Genomic DNA, 23,124 nt, shown 5'->3' with positions numbered 1-23,124 from the left:
GCCTGCTGAGTTCCCCCAGCACCTTGTTGTTTTCTCATTATGAAAATTACCCTTCAGAATCTCAGTACTCAAGCTGTAGTACGCAGACAACACTTGCCTTTGTGAAGACGAAACAGAGTGCCAATGCTAGAATACAGAACAAAACAAGAATGCTGGAAGAACTTAGTGTGCCAAGTAGCATCTGTGGAGGAAAGAAGTGTAAGTTAATGTTTTGGATCGAGAGCCTGCATCAGGACTGAGAGGGAACAGGAAAGATTGCCAGTGTACAGCAGTATGAAGAGGAGTGGGATAGAAGCTGGTAGGTGATAGGTGGAACCAAATGGGGAGGGAATGATGGGCAGATGGAACCAGATGGGGAGGAAGGGTGGGATAGAGGCTGAAAGCCGATAGGAATAACCCGTTGGGGGAAGGGCATGGGAGGAATGGACAGAGGGAGAAGAAAACTAGGTGGATAGGTGTGTGTGTGTGGGAGGAGAGCACCGGAGGTGTGGGTTACCTGAAATTGGAAAATTCGACATTCATGCCATTGGGTTGTGACTTCCCCAGGTGGAATATGAAATGTTGTTCTTTCAATTTGTGTTTGATCTCCATAGCAATGAAGAAGACCAAGGACAGACAAGAGGGAGTGGGAAGGAGAGTTAAATGACACGTAACCAGAAGCTCAAGATGGCCGTTGCAGACAGAGCACAGGTGCTCCACAAAACTGCTATTTGGTCTACGCTTGGTTTTACCATTGTAGAGGAGGCCACTTTGGGAGCACCAAATGCAGTAGACTAGGTTAGAAGAGGTGCGGGTGAACCTCTGCCTCACCTGGAAGGACTGTTCAGATTTGCCCTTGTGCATGTTTGAAGGCTGAACAAACAATCATCGAGTTGCTCATTCAAACTTACAAAATGATGGACCTTACATTCGAAAACTATCATATAATCATTAAAATATACAGTGGCACATTCTGTGCATAGCATCACAATCAATATCTGTTCACACTTTGTTCAATCCTTATGCATTCATTAATCTTTTCACCAACTATAAATAGATGAGTACACAAGCTCAACATCCTTGCTGATGTACAGGTCATTTTCACAAACAGAATAATTTTGAACCGCATCTGACAGCTGAAAATCAGGGGATACTTCAGCCAGAACTAAAAACAGGAAATGCTGGAAAGCCATGCAGGTCTGTGGAGAGAGAAGTAGCTCCGTGATCTTTCTTCAGAATCATTCACCTATTCAAGATCTCAGGCAGCCTGTCAACAACAGCTAAGTGTTTCCAAATGCTAGTTTTGATTAAGTCCTTAGAGGGATGAGCAACTGATCTTGTAAAGCACATGAGATGAAGCTTATGCAAATTGAGGTCCTTGTTGACTCCATGACCCCTTTTGCAATATTCAAGCACAAATAAATGGGTGGAATTTTTATTGTGCACTCTCCACCTATTTGTAGTAGGCATTGAAAAGTCTAATCAAGGTACTACTGGAGGCTACACAAAATAATCAGCCAGGAATTTTATTTGTGGGGGTTGGAGGTAAGGGTGTTTGTTGAGAACACCAAGAACAGGACTGCTGCACTTGAGCCAAAAACATGTCTGACCTTTTAGTGATATCCTGCAGGACTTCCTCCCTTGTACCTGAACAAACTTTCTCACTGGCTTAACATGTAACTGACTGACTTAACATGTAACTGACTGACTTTCCCTTCCTTTTACAATCCTTGAAATGCAGCTGACTGCTCCACCACCTTTGCAACCATTTCGATGATCTTATAGATGTAGGGCAAAATAGCCCACTTACAGATTCAGCTAATCAAAGTCCTGATTGATGATTCATACTTTTGTCATATGCTAGGTATTTGGCTTCTTTGTGCAAAAGATTAAATCTGGCAACCCAAGTATTTATGAAGGGAAAACCATAAACCGCTTTATAGATTTCAGGGATCTTCTGAGTAAGATAAGATTTCTTTATCAGTCACATGTACATCGAAACACACAGTGAAATACACCTTTGCATAGAATATTCTGGGGGTAGCCTGCAAGTGTCACCACTTTTCCGGTGCCAACACAGCATGCCCACAGCTTCTGCAGCAATAAGTACTGTAGCACGTTTGAATACCTCGTTGCAAAATCGTTTATTTGAAGAATAAATATTGTAGATATCATTTTATCTAGTAGTAAAATGGAAGGACTCAACTCCTTAAACTCCTGGGTGAAGATTTTCGATTAATAAATTGTTTGAAAACTGAATCCAAAGTTGTGGACATTTGCAAAATACACTTCCCAAAGTTTCAGTACAAACATAGTTGCACACCATTGAATATAAAGTCTGTCATTAGTTGGAACCCTGCTTAGCACTGCTCTGCAGGCTGCTGATTCATTATGGTGCTCTTGGTGGTACAGTCCAAATATTCATTGGTACGTACCCCTCTGTACTTTAAGAAGAACACCTGTTTGGATTCTGCTCTCTGCAAGGAACTGAGCGCAAACCTCTGCCTTCTCCACTGCTGTGTACTGCTGTCCCAGGAACCTGGGCAAATCCAGCAATGAATAGCCCCATTGCTCAGTATGGAGGACCTGCCTGTGAGGGGTCGTGTTGCCCCGAACCAATCAGCACTTGGTTGCAGGCCTCAAGGCTTCATCCTGGCTAGTGAGTGCAGCCATTCCTGGGGACTGAGAGCACCTGCTTCATGTCTTGATGGACCAACCAGATCCTATGGTTTCTCTCAACACCTCCTGTTGGGTGTGATGGAAGCTGCTGTCTCCCTATCTTTGGCTGCACAGGTCTTCCCAGTCCAGAGGCTTCTTTACAGTATCAAATGCAACCGAGAATGGAGAGATAGCAGCTTTCATTACTTCCACCAGAACGTGCAGAGACCGTTGGATCCTGACAGCCAGTCGACAGATGGAGTGGCCACTGCTAGCCACTAGCAGTGCTGGCCAGAGTGCAGCCACAAGCTCCACATCTCAGCACTGAGCAATCACCTTGATCTCCCCATGGCATCCATCAACAGCTCTCGCTGGCAGTCTCTCAATGCTGAGCCACAAGGGTGATTGATTGCTGGATTTGCACCAGCTTCCATGAGCAGTGCTGAGCAGCAGCTGGGAGGACAGGTGTTCACACCAGGTTCCCAGCACCCAGCTTCCTGGCATGGCATCGTGCGGCTGCAAGAAGGACGGGAGTTGCGGCCAGGTTCCCAGCACAGCAGTGCATAGCAGCAGGGAGGGCAGGAGTTTGCACCAGTTTCCCCACAAAGCAGCACTGTCATGTATTTCTCTCTCTATAATGGTACAGTAACTCTTTTTAGCACTGATTACATGGCCACTCTTTGTTCCTGAAAGCACCTTCTGGGCATTCATTAAAGTACCAGTGCATTGGATTATCTGGCAGCACATTATTTGAAAGGCTTTTCTTGATATGTTTGTGAGACTTACCTTGGTAACATTTGATAAATAGGGCAGCATTTTCTAAGAAATCATTTATAAAAAATAATGTACATTTATTAAAAGTCTTGCACTCTTAAGTTTGCTGGCCTCCTCAAAGTGCTACAAACAATTGAATTTGGCGGAAGTTGTTAATGTGATTTTATGAACCTTGGGAGTGAGACCAGTATTATGAGTGGAACCCATGTCTTAGGATATGATTGAAAACAAGCGCAAGAGTTTGCAGAAACATAATTTGCTCTGCACACAATGTAATTGAGCAGAAGTTATGGAGTCATAAAGGTGTACAGCACATGTCAATGCAGACCCTATTAGCCTATCACCACAGCAGGTCTATAGCAGACACAATCTCACCGGCTCTCTACTCTGCTTTGGAGCACCTGGACCACCACAAAACGTACGCCAGGCTGCTGTTTATCGATTACAGCTCAGCATTCAACACCATCATCCCCTCAGTTCTAATCACCGAACTTTAGAACCTGGGCCTCTGCAAATGGATCCTCAAATGCCTTATCGGGAGACCACAGTCAGTGTGGATCGGTAATAATGTCTCCTCCTCGCTGACAATCAACACATGCGCACCTCAAGGAAGCGTGCTTAGCCCTCTGCTCTACTCTCTCTACACTCATGACTGTGTGGCAGGGGATGGCTCAAATGCCATCTATAAATTTGCCAGTGACACCACTTTTGGTACAATCTCAGATGGTGACGAGAAGGTATACAGAAGTGAGACAGATTAGCAGGTTGAGTGTTGTCACAACAACAACCTCACACTCAGTGTCAGCAAGACCAAGGAATTGATTGTGGACTTCAGGAAAGGGAAGTTGGGAGAACACACACCAGTCCTCATTGAGGGGTCAGCGGTTGAAAAGGTGAGCAACTTCAGGTTCCTGGGCATCAACATCTCGGAGGATCTATCCTGGGCCCAACACATTGATGCAATCATGAAGAAGGCACGCCAGCGGCTCTACTTTGTTAGGAGTTTAAGAAGATTCGTATTTCACCAAAGGCTCTCACAAATTTATATAGATATACATAGGAGAGCATTCTGACTGGTTGCATCACTGACTGGTGTGGAGGCTATCATGCACAGGATCGCAAGAGGCTGCAGAGGGTTGTAGAGTCAGCCAGCTCCACCACGGGTACAACCCTCTCCAATATCGAGGACATCTTCAAGAGGTGGTGCCTCAAGAAGGTGGCATTCATCACTAAGGACCCTCACCATCCGGGACATGCCTTCTTGTACTACCAGGAGACATGCCCTCTTCTTGTTACTACCTCCTTGTTACTACCAGGTACAGGAGCCTGAAGACCCACACTCAACAATTCAGGAACAGCTTCTTTCCCTCCACCATCAGATTTCTGAACAGTCCATGAACACTACCTCATTATTCCTTTTTTTATTGCACTACTTATTTACTTTTGTAATTTTCATATGTCATATAAGTCAATGATAATAAACCTGACTCTGATTTTGATTTACACCAATGTCACTTGCCTGCAATAGGTCCATATTCTTCTATGCCTTGCCTGTTCAATTGCCTGGCTACGTCATGTAGTGATTATACCAAACTCCACCACCACCTCTGGCAGCAAGTTCCAAATATCAATCACCTTCGGTGTAAAAATAAAACACGTATCATTGAGATTCCCTTCAAAACTCGTACCTCTCACCTTAAAACTATGCCCTCTTGTTTTTGATACCCCTTATGTCATGGGAAAAATATACTGACTGTCTACCCAATCGATGCCTCTCATAATCTTACGTACCTCAATCAGGACACCTCTCAGTCTCTTTTGCTGCTGGGAAAACAAGCCCAGCCTATCCAATCTCTCCCCATAAATAAAATCCTCCAATCCAATCAACATCCTGGTGAATCTCCTCAACACTTTTTACAGAACAATCACATCTCTCTATAAGAGTTGAACACAATACTCCCACCATTATGTTATATATAAGTTTACTAATCCTACCTCCTACATTCACAACTAAGTCATTAATATATATCACAAACAACAAGGGTCCCAGCACTGATCCCTGCAGTACACCACTGGTCACAGACTTGCAATCAGAAAATCATCCTTCCACCACTTCCGGTCAGCAAGGCAATATTGGAATGAATTAGCCAGCATCCCATGTGCCTTAACCTTCTGAACAAGTCTACCTTGTAGGACCTTGTCAAATGCCTTACTAAAGTTCATATAGACAATATCTACTATCCTGCTGAGTTATCTCTTCAAAAAAGTCAATTGAATTTGTAAGGCAGGATTTACCCTACACAAAGCCATTCTGACTATCCCTGATCAGCCCCTGTCTTTCCTTAGGATTCTCTCCAATAATTTCCCTACCACTGAAGTAAGACTCACTGGCCTGCAGTTACCCAGCTTATCTTCAATAAAGGAACAACATTAGCTATCCCCCAGTCTTCTGGTACCTCACATGAATAACGAAGATGGAAAAATCTCTGTCAGGGTGCCAGCTAACTCCTCCCTTGCTTCCCATAGCATTCTGGGTATTTATCAACCCTTACGTGTCCCATGACATCAAACACCTCCTTCTTATCACTAACCTGCTCCATATTACCTGCATACCCCTCTTTGAACTCACTATCTTCCATGACCTTCTTGGTGAATACAGATGATAAGTATTTGTTTCGGACCTGACCAATATCACTTGGCTCCTCACAGAGATTATCCCTTTGGTCCCTAAGGGAACCCAATCTTTCCCTATCTCCCCCTTTGCTCCTGATATACTTATATAATATTGGGAATAGTGACTTACTTGCCATTTTACTTGCCAGGGTCATTTCCTGGAGCCCTTTTGCCCTCCTGATTTCTTTCTTAAGTTATCTCCTGCAAATTCAATATTCCGCATGAGACTCCCTTCAACTTAGTTACCTATACTTGCCATATGTTTTTTTCCTGATGAAACTTTCAATGTCCTTCGTCATGCAAGGTTACCTAATCTTGCCATCTTTGCCTTTCACCCTTACCAGAACATGCTGACCCTGAACTCACTTTTAATGGAGTCCTATTTGTCAGCTGTAATTTACCTGCCATTGGAATCTCCCCTCTCACAATTCAAGATCTTAACTTGCATACCAACTTTATCCCTTTCCAGAACTACCTCGAACCTTACAGAATTATGGTCACTATTTCCAAAGTGTTCCGCCATTGACACTTCCACTAACTACCAGGTTTCTTTTCCAAAGATAAGGTTGAGTACTGTCCCATCTGTTGTAGAATGCTCTACGTATTGTTTCAAAAAGCTTTCTTGGAGACACTTAATGAATTCTACCCCATCTAAGCCCCTTGCACTAAAGCAATCCCAGTGAATATTGCAAAAGGTAAAATCCACCACTACTATAACCCTATTGCTGTTGCACCTTTCTGGGATTTGCATACATATCTGTTTCGCTAATTCCCACTGACTATTGGGAGGTCTATAGTATAGCTCCAGCAAAGTGATTGCCCCTACCTTATTCCTAAATTCAACCCATATGGCCTCATTGGACAATCTCTCCAGGATGTCCCTTCAAAGTACAACTGTGATGTTCTCCCTAATGAGTGGTGCAATATTTTTGCACTCCCCTGTGTCATGGCTGAAACTCTTTTTTTATTAAACTAAAATTATTCTGAAAATTTTCAAAAGAAGGTTAATGCAACTGCTTTATTGACAACTTGGTAAATTATGCTGATCCTGCACTTTTGGTGATTTTGCAAATACTGACAACCTTTGATTTCTTGGGTTGCTTAACTGCTGTGCTGTTAGAAATACCTTTGGACCTGAGTATTAGGTAAGAATTTTGGAGCATAAGCAGATGCTAGATTATATTTTTGTGAGCCCAGAGCTGTTACAATAATCACAATGCAATTTCCTTGCACCCTGGAGTGCATTCTGTGAACGCTTGTGGAGAAGAGCTACAATTGAAGGCCTTTTTCAACCTGAAGTCTCTCAAATCAATTCAGCTGATGGTTACTGGACTGAAAATGTGATCATGAACTCTGAAAGCTTTATTAAAATGTTATAATTTATTGTGCTTTCAAGTTCAGCTGGTGGAAGCTTTGTAACATTTGATGCACATCAGACCTAGCAATACATCTTCAGCTATCGTTCAGTCACATCAACCCGCACCTGGCTTTTCTCGCTTTTGTGAAATTTGGTACTCAGGAGGGCCAATCTCCTTTAAGATAAGATATAAGATATTTACTTATTAGTCACATGTACATCGAAACACAAAGTGAAATGTGTCTTTTTGTGTTACTGAGAACGTTCTGTGGGCAGCCTGCAAGTATTGCCACTCTTCTGGCACCAACATAGCATGCCTACAGCTTCCCAACCTGTATGTCTTTTGGAATGTGGGAAGAAACCAGAGCACCCGGAGGAAACCCAGGCAGACATGGGGAGAATGTACAAACTCCTTACAGACAGCAGCAGAATTTAACCCGGGTCGCTGGCGCTGCAACAGTGTTACGCTAACCACTACCATGCCTACCACCTTCTATTTTCTTAAATCCTTCCTCTTTCTTCATCGACATGCAAGGAATTCAGTTTTCCTCATCTGTTCAAGAGAGGTTGGCTGTTAAGCTGCATGTTATCTCCTTACTTTGTTCTTACTAATTATAAAAAATGTCTCCTCAAATTAATATTATTATATATTTGATATGTCACAAAAGGAGGCTATATTATTATATATTTGATATGTCACAAAAGGAGGCTATTTGAACTCCACCCTAATTATCCTCCGGCCACATAAACTAGGGATAATTTACAGTGTCCAAGTAACCTACTGACCTACATACACATCTTTGTGATATGGAGGAAACCAGAGCACCCAGGCTAAACTCAGGCAGTCAAAAGGAGAATTTACAAACTCCACCAAGTCAGCACCAGAGGTTAGGATTAAACCCAGGTCACTGGTGCTCTGAGACTCTTCCTTCCCTATCTAGAAACATAGAAACATAGAAAAATCTACAGCACAATTCAGGCCCTTCGGCCCACAAAGCTGTGCTGAACAGGTCCCTACCCTAGAAATTACTAGGTTTACTCATTGCCCTCTATTTTTCTCATCTCCATGTACTTATCCAACAGTCTCTTAAAAGACCCTATCATATCCGCCTCCACCACCGTTGCCGGCAGCCCATTCCACACACTCACCACTCTCTGAGTAAAAAACTTACCCCTGACATCTCCTCTGTACCTAGTCCCCAGCACCTTAAAACTATGTCCTCTTGTGGTCACCATTTCAGCTCTGGGGAAAAGTCTCTGACTATCCACCTGATCAATGCCTCTCATCATCTTGTATACCAATATCAGGTCCCCCCCTCATCCTCCGTCGCTCCAAGGAGAAAAGGCCGAGTTCCCTCAACCTGCTTTCAGAAGGCATGCTCTGCATTTCCAGGCAGCATCCTTGTAAATCTCCTCTGCACCCTTTCCATGGCTTCCACATCCTTCCTGTAGTGAGGTGACCAGAACTGAGCACAGTACTCCAAGTGGGGTCTGACCAGGGTCCTATAGAGCTGCAACAATACCTCCCGGCTCCTAAATCCAATTCCATGATTGATGAAGGACAATACACTATCTGCCTTCTTAACCACAGAGTCAACCTGCGCAGCCGCTTTGAGCATCCTATGGACCCGGCCCCCAAGATCCCTCTGATCCTCCACACTGCCAAGAGTCCTACCATTAATACTATATTCTGCCATCATATTTGACCAACCAAAATGAACCACTTAACACTTATTATGAATTATGAGGCTATAAGGAGAGAACTTGAGAGTGAATTGGGATGACATTTTTGAAGGGAAATGTACTATAGAGATGTGGTCAGTGTTCAGGGATCTCTTGCAGGATGTTAGGGATAAATTTGTCCCGGTGAGGCAGAGAAGGAATGGCAGGGTGAAGGAACCATGGGTGACAAGAGAGGTGGAACAACTAGTTAGGAAGAAGTAGGCAGCATACATAAGGTGTAGGCAGCAAGGATCAGATAGGGCTCATGAGGAATATAGAGTAGCAAGGAAGGAACTTAAGAAGGGGCTGAGGAGAGCAAGAAGGGGACATGAAAAGGCTTTGGCGAGTAGGGTTAAGGAGAATCCCAAGGCTTTTTACTCATACATAAAGAGCAGAAGGATGGTAGGTCCGATTAAAGACAAAGGTGGGAAGATGTGCCTGGAAGCTGTGAAAGTGGGTGAGGTTCTCAGAGAATACTTCTCTTCAGTATTCACCAAGGAGAGGGGTCTTGATGACGCTGAGGACAGTGTTGGTAAGGGTAATGTTCTGGAGTATGTAGATATCCAGAGAGAGGATGTGTTGGAGCTGTTATAAAATATTAGGACAGATAAGTCCCTGGGGCCTAACGGAATATTCCCCAGACTGCTTCATGAAGCTAGGGAGGAAATTGCTGAACCGTTGGCTAGGATCCTTGAGTCCTCGTTGTCCATGGGGATGGTACCGGAGGATTGGAGGGTGGCAAATGTTGTCCCCTTATTCAATAAAGGTAGTAGCGATAGTCCTGGGAATTACAGACCAGTGAGCCTTACGCCTGTGGTGGGTAAGCTGCGAGAAAGGATTCTAAGAGGTAGGATCTATGATCATTTGGAGAATCACGGACTGATTAGGGACAGCCAGCATGGATTTGTGAAGGGAAGATCTTGCCTCACAAGCTTGATCGGGTTCTTTGAGGAGGTGACCAGGAAGATTGATGAGGGTAATGTAGTAGATGTGGTCTACATGGATTTTAGTAAGGCATTTGACAAGGTTCCGCATGGTAGGCTTCTTCAGAAGGTCAGAGGCCAAGGGATCCAGGGAGGCTTGGCCATGTGGATTCAGAATTCACTTGCCTTTAGAAAGCAAAGGGTTGTGGTGGAGGGAGTGCATTCGGATTGGAGGGCTGTGACTAGTGGTGTCCCAAAAGGATCGGTTCTGGGACCTCTACTTTTTGTGATATTTATTAATGACTTAGATGAGGGGGTGGAAGGTTGGGTTAGCAAGTTTGCAGATGACACAAGGATCAGTGGTGTTGTGGATAGTGTGGAGGGCTGTCGAAGGTTACAGAAGGATATTGATAGGATGCAGAGCTGGGCTGAGAAGTGGCAGATGGAGTTCAATCTGGAGAAGTAGGAAGTGGTACACTTTGGAAGGACAAACTCCAAGGCGGAATACAAGGTAAATGGCAGGATTCTGGGCAGTGTAGAGGAGCAGAGGGATCTGGGTGTTCATATCCACAGATCACTGAAAGTTGCCATACAGGTGGATAGGGTAGTTAAGAAAGTTTATGGGATGTTAGCTTTCATAAGACGTGGGATTGAGTTTAAGAGCCGCAAAGTAATGATGCAGCTTTACAAAACTCTGGTTAGACCACACTTAGAGTACTGTGTCCAGTTCTGGTTGCCTCATTATAAGAAGGATGTGGAGGCATTGGAGAGGGTGCAGGGGAGATTTACCAGGATGTTGCCTGGATTAGAAAGTATGGATTATGAGTAGAGACTAAAGGAGCTAGGGCTTTACTTATTGGAGAGAAGGATGATGATGGGAGACATGATAGAGGTATACAAAATATTAAAAGGAATAGATAGAGTGGACAGCCAGTGCCTCTTTCCTAGGGCACAAATGCTCAAGACAAGAAGGCGTGGCTTTAAGGTAATGGGGGGGGAAGTTCAAGGGAGATGTCAGAGGGAGTTTTTTCACCCAGAGAGTGGTTGGTGCATGGAATGCGCTGCCTGGGGTGGTGGTGGAGGCTGATACCTTGGTCAAGTTCAAGAGATTGTTCGATAAGCATATGGCAGAATTTAAAATAGAGGGATATGTGGGAGGAAGGGGTTAGATAGCCTTAGGTATGGTTTCAAGGTCAGCACAACATTGTGGGCCGAAGGGCCTGTATTGTGCTGTATTGTTCTATGGTTCTATGGTTTATTTGGGTTGAACTGCATCTGCCACTTCTCAGCCCAACTTTGCATCCTATCTATGTCCCGCTGTAACCTCTGACAGCCCTCTATACTATCCACAACACATCCAACCTTTGTGTCATCCGCAAACTTACTAACCCATCCCTCCCTTTCCTCATCCAGGTTGTTTATAAAAATCACAAAGAGTAAGGGTCCCAGAACAGATCCCTGAGGTATACCACTGGTCACCGACCTCCATGCAGAATACTCCAAGTGGGGTCTGACCAGGGTCCTATATAGCTGCAACAATACCTCTCAGCTCCTAAATTCAATTCTATGATTGATGAAGATTAATACACCATATGCCTTCTTAACCACAGAGTCAATCTTTTCAGCTGCTTTGAGCATCCTATGGACTCGGACCCCAAGATCCCTCTGATCCTCCACACTGCCAAGAGTCTTACCCAGCTGTTATGTAGAGAATTGTTTAGTGAGGTGCTCTTCATGGGTCAGGCAGGGTAGCAGGGAAGTCAGTTACAAACAGCAGGTTGGATACTGTAGGACTCGACACCGAATCATCAGAGGCATTTTAACGTTTTAAATGGCCTTTGACAGCAACACCATTGAGGCAGCAGAATAGCGCAGTTAGTACAGCTAATGCAACCCAGGTGAATCCTAATCTGTGTGGAGTTTGCATATTCTCCACTGGGTACTCTAGTTTTTCCCCACACCTCAAAGACACGCAGGTTGGTAAGTCATTTAGCCACTGTAAGTTGTCCCTGGTGTGGTAGCTGAGGGAGAACCTTGGGAGGTGGGTGGAGTTGATGAGAATGTGTTAGCTTCTAGATTGATGTTTTAACCAATGGAGGTAGCAAGGTTAACTGTTCCGAATGTGCCTTTGCTTCAAGCTGCACACAGCTTAGTTGGTGAAAATGACATCTGTGGTGCTTCATTCTCAGTCTTCTCAGTCAAAGTCAAAATCGAGTTTGTTGTCATATGCACAAGTACGTGAATGCACAGGTGCAATGAAAAACTTACAGCAGCATCACAGGCACACAGCATCATATAAACAGCATTCACAAGAAAAGCACAAATTAAAAATAAATTAAACAATTTTTACCAAAAAAAGCACAATTAGAACAAAACAAAACAACGTCCATTTCGTGCAAAGTGATCAAAGTGGTCATACTGTTGCTAAACTGCAGTGATTAGGGTTGTGCCACTTGATTCAAGAACTGAATAGTTGAAGGGAAGTAACTGTTCTTGAACCTGGTGATGTGGGACTTAAGGCTTCTGTACCTTCTGCCCGATGGTAGCTGTGAGAAGATGGCATGGTCCAGATGGTGGGGATCCTTGATGATGGATTTTCCTTCTTGAAGCCTCCTATTGTTATTTCTCGTGGATGTGCCCGTGATGTACTGGGCAGAGTCCACTACTCTCTGCAGCTTCTGATGTTCCTGCACATTTGAATTGCTGTACCAGACCATGATGCAACCAGTTAGGACACTTTACACAGTACATCTGTAGAAGTTTGTTACAGTGACAAGCTCAACCTCCGTAATCTTCTAAGAGAGTAAAGATGCTGGCACACTTTCCTTGTGATTGCATCAATGTACACTACCCAGGACAGGTCATCTGAAATGTTAACGCCCCTGCTGACTCTCTCCACTGCCGATCCCCCAATGTAGACTGTTGCATGTTTGCCTTCCTTCCCCTTCCTGAAGTCAACAATCAGCTCTTTAGTTTTATTGACATTGAGTGAGAGATTGTTGTTGCGGCACCTCTCAATCAGGTTTCCTGTCTTGCTCTGGTAAACTGACTCATCACCACCTATGATTCATCCAACAACAGTGGTATCATCATCATTGAAGCTGTGCTTAGCCACACAGTCATGTGTGTTAAGTGTATGATCAGACATTTGAGCAGTTAGTAAAACACACCTTTGGCATGAATGGCCTTTTAATATCGATCTTTTGTTTTTACCTTGACGTGTACTTTGAAAAATATTTCTGCTGTGTCTGCTACACACACAATGTAGGAGGATACAACAGAAAAGTGATGGAGAGAATTTGATCTCAACCTATTTCTACAAGAAGCAGAGAGGCATTATGACAGATTTTATAGGGAGCAGTAAAAAGTCCCTTTTTTCACATTTCAGAAGACACTCTCCTGGACTGATTAACACATGACCTTTGAAGAGATGGAAATCAAAAAATAACAGATGCTGGAAATTGGAAGTGAAAACAAATAACACTCAGCAGGTAAAGCAGCATCTGTGGAGATATAAACAGCATTAACATTTCAGGTTGAAGACCAACCATTGGAACTGAGAAAGAGAGAAAACATATTAGTTTTATATTGCAGAGAGGGTAGGGCAGGCTGAGATAGGACAGAGGGAATATCTCTCTATTAGAGGTATTCCCTTTTGCCTGTTGATACGTCCCCCACCTTCTTTGCACCTTTAAATTAAATTGTTCTCTTTCCCAGTTCTGATGAAGGGCATTTGACCTGAAAAGTTATCTCTGTTCTTGTTCTACAGAAGCTGCCTGACCTGCTGAGTGTTTGCAGCATTTTTTGTTTTTATTTCCTCAGAAGAGTTCATTTCCTCTCCTGTTAATTGTCTCTGACAACTCTGGGGCCCAATGCATGTCAGAATTTGTGTTTTATTTCAAATTCAGCCATTAAGCTTTCTTGAGTGTTTTTTTTTCCACACTAATGGAGAGATGTGACATCTTTATGTCCCATTAGATGTTAGCCTAAATGGTTTGAGGTTTCCAAATGGTTTTACAGTGCCATTAAGCAATGCCTTGTGTATTCATAAATCTTGATAGAGTAATTAACCAAGATTTTATGGCTTGATTACCAGGGAATTACTATGGTTTGAACTTTCTGCAATTTACATTCATTTCCCTGTATTCCGTTTGTTTGCATTCTTCCAATTTTTGCAGGCGGCTTTCAAGCTGAGCTCCATATCAGGGCAATTTAGGCAGTCATTAGAAGACGTTACCTCTAAATCTTTCTTTGTAATTTTTCAGTATTGTCCCATAAAATGCTTGAACCTGGAAAGGTAGACTTGTGGGGACATATAAAGTTAAATAATTTAACATACATTAAAAGAGATACACATTGATAGTGTTGCTGTATACATCTTACAATCATTTATTTCCAAAAATATATTTTGTTAATAATATATACAGTAACTACAACTTGATACGTCTTGATACGAAGGGCCTGATTTCAATGAAACAAAGGAGGCTGAGATGATTTGATAGATGTATCTAAGATGACGGGAGGCATAGATAGTGGACATAGTCAGAATCTTTTTCCCATGGAATGGGTATCAATAACAAGAAGGCATAGTTTTAAGGTGAGAGGTAGGAGAATTGAAGGGTAAATGTTTTACACAGACTGGTTAACATTTGGAACTTGATGCCTGAGGAGGTGGTGGAATCAGATACAATTGCTGCATTTAAGTGGCATTCAGACATGCACTTAAAAAGGCAAGGCCAAGAAGGATATGGTCCCAATGCAGGCAAATAGGATTAATGGAGCTGGGAAAATGGGTCGGCATGGACGTAGTGGGCTGAAGGGCCCATTTCTGTGCTGTACAACTCTGATGCTCTGGATTGTATGGAGTGGTTCATCCGTCAGAAGATTAATTTGATCACCAAAGCATCTAGCCCCCAAGAATCAGCCCACTTTATGTCACATCAGAGCTATTGTGACCAAGTGCTTGCTCTCCCCACAAATGGTGAGGCTGATTTCCAGAACAATCTTATGATTGGTGATAAATTTGTTGCTCTTTCCACAGCATACAATGCTGTTCAGAAACCTAGTCAGATGCTAAAACTATTCTGCCTTCTCCCATGCACCAAGCCAGTCCACCTTTTCTAGTTGTTTCCAGGCAATCAACAGGTTGTGAAACAAAGTGGGCAGTCCAAGAACCTTAAGAAAGAACTTCCCACAGGGAAACATTCCAGCCTCAACTGTTGCCAACATTTTTATAAGCAACGTGCCAGCCACCGCCTTTGTGTATACTCTTAACTGAGCACTAACCGCGCAGGCATAGACTTTCAAAGAGACTGAAGACACACTGACATCTGTAAATAATAACAGACAACCCAACCAAGTTTTTAAGGTGGAGTTATATAAATTCTTAATAACCATGGGGGTGGATGTTAACCTGGGGTAGGCAAGAATGTGTATTGAGGTTATAGTCAGATCAGCCATGATGTTATTGAATGGCAGAACAGGCTTGGGGACTTCCCTGCTCCTCATGCATATGCTCACGTGTTATTCCATTTCATCAATCTGTCTTCTATGTTCTCCTGAAATCTGTGGCCGTTCACCTCCCCATCTATTGTATCTCCAAGCTTATCAGTGTGGATAAGGGCCTTTAAACTCTGTATTGATCCATTGATATCTGAACTTCGTCCAGTGCTCTGTGCCAATGATCACATCAATCTCTTTTACTGTGCTGGCCTTCTAAATTTCATCACTCAATTTCCTTTTACTTTAACCTCGGCATGGGTCATGAACCTTCAGAACTTCATGCGCAGCTGCATCCAGGTCTTGCAGCTATTCACTGATCTGGAGCTGGACACACTACGTAAACAATTACTTCCATGACATTGCCTTACCTCAACATGTTTACTGTTGAAATCTTCAGCCTTTGATAGGAGGCAAAGCTCACTTCTGCCAAAGCTGTCAAGGCTTTGAAAGAGCCTTTAAATGTCTTTGATATTCATCAACTTTTAAAAAACTATTAAATTGCTCTAAATAATTCAAAAATAAATTTATTGAAAGAAATCAAAAATAAATATATATTAAACTAATTAAAGCACTAAAAAAAAGCAAAAGGTAAATAATTTCCCTATTCCCTCTTAAATTTCAGGCTGGGAATCTCCTTCAAATGAATTGGGACTCCAGTCCTGTGTCATATCTGACTGAGTAGGATCAGGGAGGCATATTCAGTAAGTCCAGGACTTATTTTCCTGGGAACTCTAAACACCAGCAATTCCTTTCAGAACTGTGAACCACAGTCAACAGGATTTGCTCCAAAGTACATTTGTTAGAGGACTACTTTCTATTCCATATTGTCTGCAAAGGGAAGTAAACAGGTTAATGAGTAGCCGAAGAGGGGCCAGATGAAATATAATGCGGAAAAGTCTGAATTTATTCCCTTTGGTGAGAAATGTAAAGAATAAAAACAGTATATTTGTAAATCTTGAAGGACAATACTCGCTGATGTTTAAAGAAAGGAATGCTGGAAATATCCAACAGGTCAGGTTGCATCTGTGCAGAGAGAAAGAGTTTAATCTTTCAGGAAGATGACCTTTTAATAAGAATTGAGAAAATAGAAATCAATCATGTTTTGAGTTGCAGAGAAAGAGAAAAGTGGAGGGAACAAAAGGAATGATTCTGATAGGTGGAGAATGAATAAGACAGGTGAAAATTTCAGATTTCCTATATCTGCACTTTTTTTCTGATACTTGGTGGAGTGTGCAGGGATGTAGAAGGGCTAGTATATGAAAGTTAGAAAATTAACATGAAAGTATAGTAAATAATTAGGGAGGTGATCGGTATGTTGGCATATTTTAATTCTCTCACGGGAAATGTCAGTAACAAGGTGAACATTTAACATGCATCACTTGAAGGTAGTGGTGAGCTGCCTTCATGAAGCACTTTAGTCCTTGAGGTGATAGTATTCCTACAATTTTGTTAGGTAACAAATTCCAGGACTTTAACCATGAGATGCAGAAGGAGTGGTGATTTCTAAACTGGGATTGGGTAGGACTTGAAGGAGAATTGGAGGTCATGATATTTCCATATACTGGTGTCTTTGTCCTTGATGGTAGAAATTATGGCTCTGGGAGTTTGCCAGGTTGTGACAGTGCACTTTGCAGATGGTACACAGTGCGGGCACAATATACCCAGCTGGAGGGAGTGAGGATTTAGAGTGGTTGCTTTTTCTGAGATTTTTGAGTATTGTTGGACCTGCAGTTATCTATATGATTATGGTGGAATAGTTTTGGGAACTGGGGAAGTGAGTCCTCTATCACAGAATACTTACTCTCTAGCCTGGTCTTATAGCTATAATATATTGACTTATTATTGTCACATGTACTGAGGTACAGTGAAAAACTTTGTTTTGCATGCCATCCAAATGGATCATTTCATTACAACAGTGCATTGAGGTAGTACAAGGGAAAACATGAACAGAATGCAGAATAAAGTGTTACAGTTAAAGAGAAAGTGCAGCGCAGGCAGATAATAAGGTGCTGGGCCATAATGAGGTAAATTGTGAGGTCAAAAGTCCATCTTATCGTACCAGGGACAGTTCAATAGTCTTATAACAGTGGGGTAGAAGCCGTCCTTGAGCCAGGTGGTACGTGCATTCAGGTTTTTGTATCTTCTGCACGATGGGAGCGGGCTGAAGAGAGAATATCTGGGGTGGGTGGGGTCTTTGATTATATTAGCTGCTTTACTCAGGCAGTGAGAAATATAGAGTCCATGGAGGGGAGGCTGGTTTCCATGATGGGCTGAGCTGTGTCCACAACTCCCTGCAGATTCTTGAGGTCCCAGACAGATCCACAGTATTTATTATTGTAAGTCCATTTAATTTTCTGGTCTGTGGTGACCAGCTGGCAGGGAAGGGTTTGGGGAGGAGGATTTGTTGTTAAATGTTTTGGGAAGGTTGTTCAGATTCTTGTTGGAGATGATCATGGTCTAGAATGAATATTACACCACTTATTCCTGAATGTTATCTTGACCTTGCTGCATCTGCATTTGGCCTGCTCGATTATCTTTGGAGCTCTGCTGGGAAATGGGATTAATACAGAAGGATGCCCACTAGTCGATATGCATGTGTTGATCCAAATGGCCTGTTTCTATGTGGCACGATTATATCACTATAATTACTGTGACTTTCTACAAACTAGGTCATCAAAAATTTCATTGTATGCTTAAAACTATGTTTCTCATTAGTCATTATTTCCTTCCACTTCAAACATTTACCCATTCTTCAGCAGTGCCATTCTCCTGCAGTGGACTCAGAACAGGAACAAGAGCAGCAGCTCTGAAATGAGATCAGGCAACAGGGGCTGGATCAACAAAAAATATAACAGCAATACATGCAATTATAAAGTGCCTCAACACAATGAAATGCCCCAAGACACTAAACAGAAGTATTATCAAACACAACTTATAAGATTTGACAATGAGTCGCAGAACAAGGTATCAAGACAGATGACCAAAGACTTGGTCAAAAGGGTAGGTTTGAAAAAAGATCTTAGGTGAGAGAGAGAAATGAAGAGATTTAAGCATAACATTAAGAAGCTGAGAGCATTCCCATTGGTGCCTGAGCAATTAAAGTCATCTAGAAATGGAGGATCTCGGAGATCAAGAAGGCTTGAAAAATTTGGCAAGATGAGCAGGAAGTGATCAGACAGTGTCATGTGAATGATAGTTAAAAATGAAAGCATTTGCCTTCTCTTTTTCCCATCTTTTTGGATCAGAACACTTTCCAGTGATGTACAGGCAACTCCCATGTTACGGATGTTCGGCTCACGGAAATTCTCACAGAATTCACAAATCACTACCCAAAATTTGAGATACAGAATAAAATTATTCTCGCTGAATTTATGTGAACAAAAAAATAAATAAATGAACACATTTTTTCCCCACTCACGTCTTGACGCCTGGCACAACTTTGTGTTGCAGAAAATCGTGATATGGGCCATTTTCTAATGCTAGTATAATACATAAACACAGATTCTATGACTGTTTTGCCGTATATATCTGTTATTGCTTTAAAAGAGCCACACAGAATCTGGAGCTGTAGATGTAAAAGGTCCTCCTTATTTGACACAAGCAGACACGCAGAAGAATCCTGGTGGAAGAATCTCCCCAAACTCAAAATGCATTGAGTTTGATGGTCTTTAGGTGCAAAGATAACAGGAGATGATTAAATACAATTTCAATAGTTTACTTTGATATTTTGAATGTGTACAAAAATAATGTACTTAACAATGGGAGCACATCTTAAAGGACAAAAACAACTCTAGATTCAAACATCCTTGATATTATAAAAGGTTTGGAAGATAAAAGAACCCCCAGAAATCCAAAGTGTACTTCCTCTACCACTGTATTGTGAGGGGTGGCTCTCTGGATACACAAACACCCCCAGAATTGATAAATGGAACAAATAGGTTGGGGACCATGTCTGAGGCACTTAGTAATGTAATAGCCAGTCTGGAAACCCTTCAATGATCTCATTCCACAGTTGGAGACACAAGGCCACCATTATCTATTGTACCCTCTGTTTGTTTTACAATGGTGCAAGATGGGTGCAAAACTCAGGATGTCTCACATCTAGTGCGTCGTTCTAATGCCTTGAACTTCATCTGTTGATTTATAGCATTGAAGGATGTCACATTATTTAACAAATTACCTCAAAGCAATTGAGATATTATCTTGTCAGTTTCCAAAGGATAACTGTTAAGCTGATAGTCTGTTCTCTTAACAGCCAGCAGTGTTTGTTTATGCAGTGCCCTGTAATTTAAACAAAATGATTACTGCTTATATGCTACATTTGGAATTAGTTTGAAGGCTGTTTCTTGTTTGTATTAGTAGCTACTATACTTAATACCTTTGTACCCTCTGACTCTGGCTGCTACTCCCTTACAATTTCCATTCAGTCCACAACCTTGAGATTCCAGTTGCATTTACTTTAATTTTCCAACCCATTCCCACTCTGATCTTAATGTCCCTGACTTTCAAAACCAGGGATGTCTGATTGTTTATGCTTAGAGGGCAAAGCAAAAACCACAGGCTGAGATTGTTGTCGGACTTGCCTGTGCAGGTGGTGGGGGGGGGGGGGGGGGGGGATCTGCATACTTGCGCAAAATTCTATGTCACAAAGACCTGTAAGAACATTAAAGCAGGTTGTAACTGATGGATTCAGGTTTCCTGTCTGCTTCAGTTAAAGTGTATGACCCTACCGGGGCCACTGACATGTTGTCCGATGCATCTATCTTCTTCCCTGGAGGTGTCTTCTTTAACTTTCCAGTGTTACTCAACTCATCTTTAACCCTGCCCTGGTGAGTGGAAGGGAAGTGAGAACCAGGACCCTGCTGAGTGGAAGGGGTCTGGTGAGTCAAAGTAAGTGTGGGAATCACACCCAGTGAGCCAGAGCTGAATCATCAGGAATATATGGTGTTATTAACTTCGTAAAATGCTCCAAGGTGCTTCGCAGGACTTTAACCCCACACAACTTGACATTGAGCCACATGAGATTCGAGGGCAGATGACTGGGGGTAAGCTGTAAGGAGAATCTTGAAGGAGATGGAGAGGAGCCAAGAGAGTCAGAAAAAGAATTTCAGAGTTACAGACTTGACAGCTGAAGAAATGGTTGCTTCTGGTGGTAGGATCAAACCTGCATGGGCAGGAATGGAGGAGCACAGGATTCTTGGGACATTGTAGAAAAGGAGACTGAAAACTAAATGGGGAATTGAGATGTTGCTGGACCAGGAACCATTGTTGATCAGTGAGCTAATACTGGGGTTATTTTCTCTGGATTGGCAGAGACCGAGGGGACACCTGATAGAAGTTTATAAAATGATGGGAGGCATAGATTAAGTAGACACCCAGTATCCAGAGTTGAAACTGTCTAATACAAGAAGGATGCTTTTAAGGTGAGAGGGGAGTAAGTTCAGAGGAGATGTGTGGAACAAGTTTTTTACTCAGAGTGGTGGATGCCTGGAATGTGCTGCCAGGGGTGGTAGTAGAGGCAATTACGATAGAGGTGCTTAACAGGCACATGAATATGCTGAGAATGGAAGGATATGGACCATGTGTAGGCAGAAGGGATTAGTTTAGTTAAGCATTTAATTACGTTTAATTAGTTCAGCACAACAGTGTGGGCCAAAGGGCCTGTTCCTGTGCTGCACTGTTCTATTTTCTATGTACCTTCTCCAGTCCTCTCGCTCCCTCCACCTACTCTCCTCTACCGCCACTATCTCTGCAATGGAGGGGGAAATTAGGCTGAAGGGCCTTTTCTGTCACATGATGCCTGGGGCCACACATGATAGAATATCTGAGCTCCCATTTGATTTGTACTCTCCTTCAGTGGGCCAAGCGAAGAGTTACTATAAACCAACAGCCTATCATGTGAGCATCCCAGTCCTGGAGAAATAGTGCCTCATCTTTTGGTTCAACAATTCAGATAAAGGTTCCCCATTAGCATTTATCTGCTCTGCTCTACCAAAATTTGTAATTTGTCCCTCCCCCTTCTGTATCTACAAAAAACATGTTTTATCTATTTTTTTCCATTTCAGAAGAAATGTCTTTGACCTAAATCATTGACTATTTCCTTTTCCATAGATCCTGCCTGACCTGCTGTTATCTCCTCCATTTTCTCTTTTTATTTTAGAAGAAACAACTCTTGCTGAGTCCACTTGACTCTGTGTGAGGAATTCTTGTTCTTCATTAATATACAAGCTGTGAAGTGCCGTGATGACTTCTGAGATTTTCAGCTGCAAATCACTCTTCATATTCAAGCAGCTGCTAACCCCCTGAATTTGAAATATGCACAAGTTGTTTGAATTAAACTTTGTAATAAAAGTTTCAGACAATTCCAAACAAAAGCCAAACTAGTTATTCTGCACGTATTTATAATGACCTTTCCAAACAGCATCTTCAGCTTGCCATCGAAGTGTGGTGACTCGTTGCAAGCTGCTCTCTGCAGATCCACTCATTACTTATATTCTAATTACTCTACTCTTTTAAATCTAAATTCATTCTGTATTGTTTTACCTTGTACTTCCTCAGTGCACTGTGTAGTGAATTAATCTGTATGAATGATATGCAAGACAAGTTTTTCACTGTACTTCAGTACAAGTGACAGTAATAAACCAATACCAATATTTGTGGCCTTTTTGAGGAGTCTGTAAATAAAAGTTATCAGTCATAGATAAGTTCCTGTTAATGGCAATTATAATCCATAACTTGAACTAAAATATTAAAATTATTTTCGATGATGAGATGGCAGGCTGTTTTTTCACTGACTGAGTTATGTTAACAATGATTCCTGACCTCTGTGCAAACTCCACATAGAAAAGACCATTCTCCCTGTGATTGCATGGGTTTCCTTCCCATGCACCAGTTTCATCCCACGTCCCCTAAACATGCAGATTAGTATTTTAATTGGCCTTTATAAATTGCCCCTAGTGTGTGGGTGAGGAGGAGAATCTGGGGAAACTGATGGGAATATGCAGAGAATAAAATGGGATCAGTGTCAGATTAGTATAAATGGGTGTTTGATGTTTGGTGTGGACTTTGGAAGGGCCTGCTTTCCTGTAGTAGGACTCTATTAGGGTAAACTTGCAATGTTAAAGTGACACCAATCAGAAAATACAACCTGCTTAAATACAATTTACAATTATAAATACAGTTTTCCTGAAGGGTGAACTGCCACTTATGATGGCTGTGATGTTGAGCAGTGATCAGGCACTGGAAGTAAAGAAGCAAAGTGGAATGGTCAGAACTAGTACAGCAAACAAAACCCCTCTGGAACCCCTTAACAGACAGAAAAAACCATGTCCCAGCTTTCAAAGCTGGCAAAGTTTTTTAATGTTTCTGATATTTAAAAAAATTAAGTGCAAAATGAGCAACAAAATAGTAAAACAAATTATTAAAAATGTTTTAAGAAATTAAAAATAAATTTAAAACACTTACTTAAAAATCTAAATAATTAAAATGTAATTTATAATTCTTACATAAGTGCTGGGGAATCTCAGTAAGCTCTTG

General features: G+C 42.1%; 1 protein-coding gene across 9 annotated transcripts in view; it reads left to right on the top strand.

Annotated features, from left to right (window-relative positions):
• Window positions 1–23,124, top strand: part of kynu (kynureninase) — a 161,388-nt gene that overhangs the window by 6,281 nt on the left and 131,983 nt on the right. For 7 of the 9 annotated variants that reach the window (XR_007956101.1, XR_007956100.1, XR_007956103.1 and 4 more), the window contains exon 1: window positions 16,521–16,599. The exons of 1 other annotated variant lie outside the window; for it this stretch is intronic. Coding sequence is in view for 3 of the 8 variants with exons in the window: in XM_052013167.1 (XP_051869127.1) it covers window positions 16,580–16,599 (20 nt within the window). In the remaining 5 variants the exon portion in view is untranslated. Of the gene's footprint in view, window positions 1–16,208; window positions 16,290–16,520; window positions 16,600–23,124 lie in introns of those variants that run through there. One more of the 9 variants, XM_052013152.1, reaches the window with a different exon arrangement.

The sequence above is a fragment of the Pristis pectinata genome, chromosome 1, assembly GCF_009764475.1.
Source record: "Pristis pectinata isolate sPriPec2 chromosome 1, sPriPec2.1.pri, whole genome shotgun sequence".
Lineage (NCBI taxonomy): Eukaryota > Metazoa > Chordata > Chondrichthyes > Rhinopristiformes > Pristidae > Pristis > Pristis pectinata.
The sequence above is the reverse complement of the archived record's forward strand: the minus strand, read 5'-3'. Positions and strand labels throughout refer to the sequence as shown.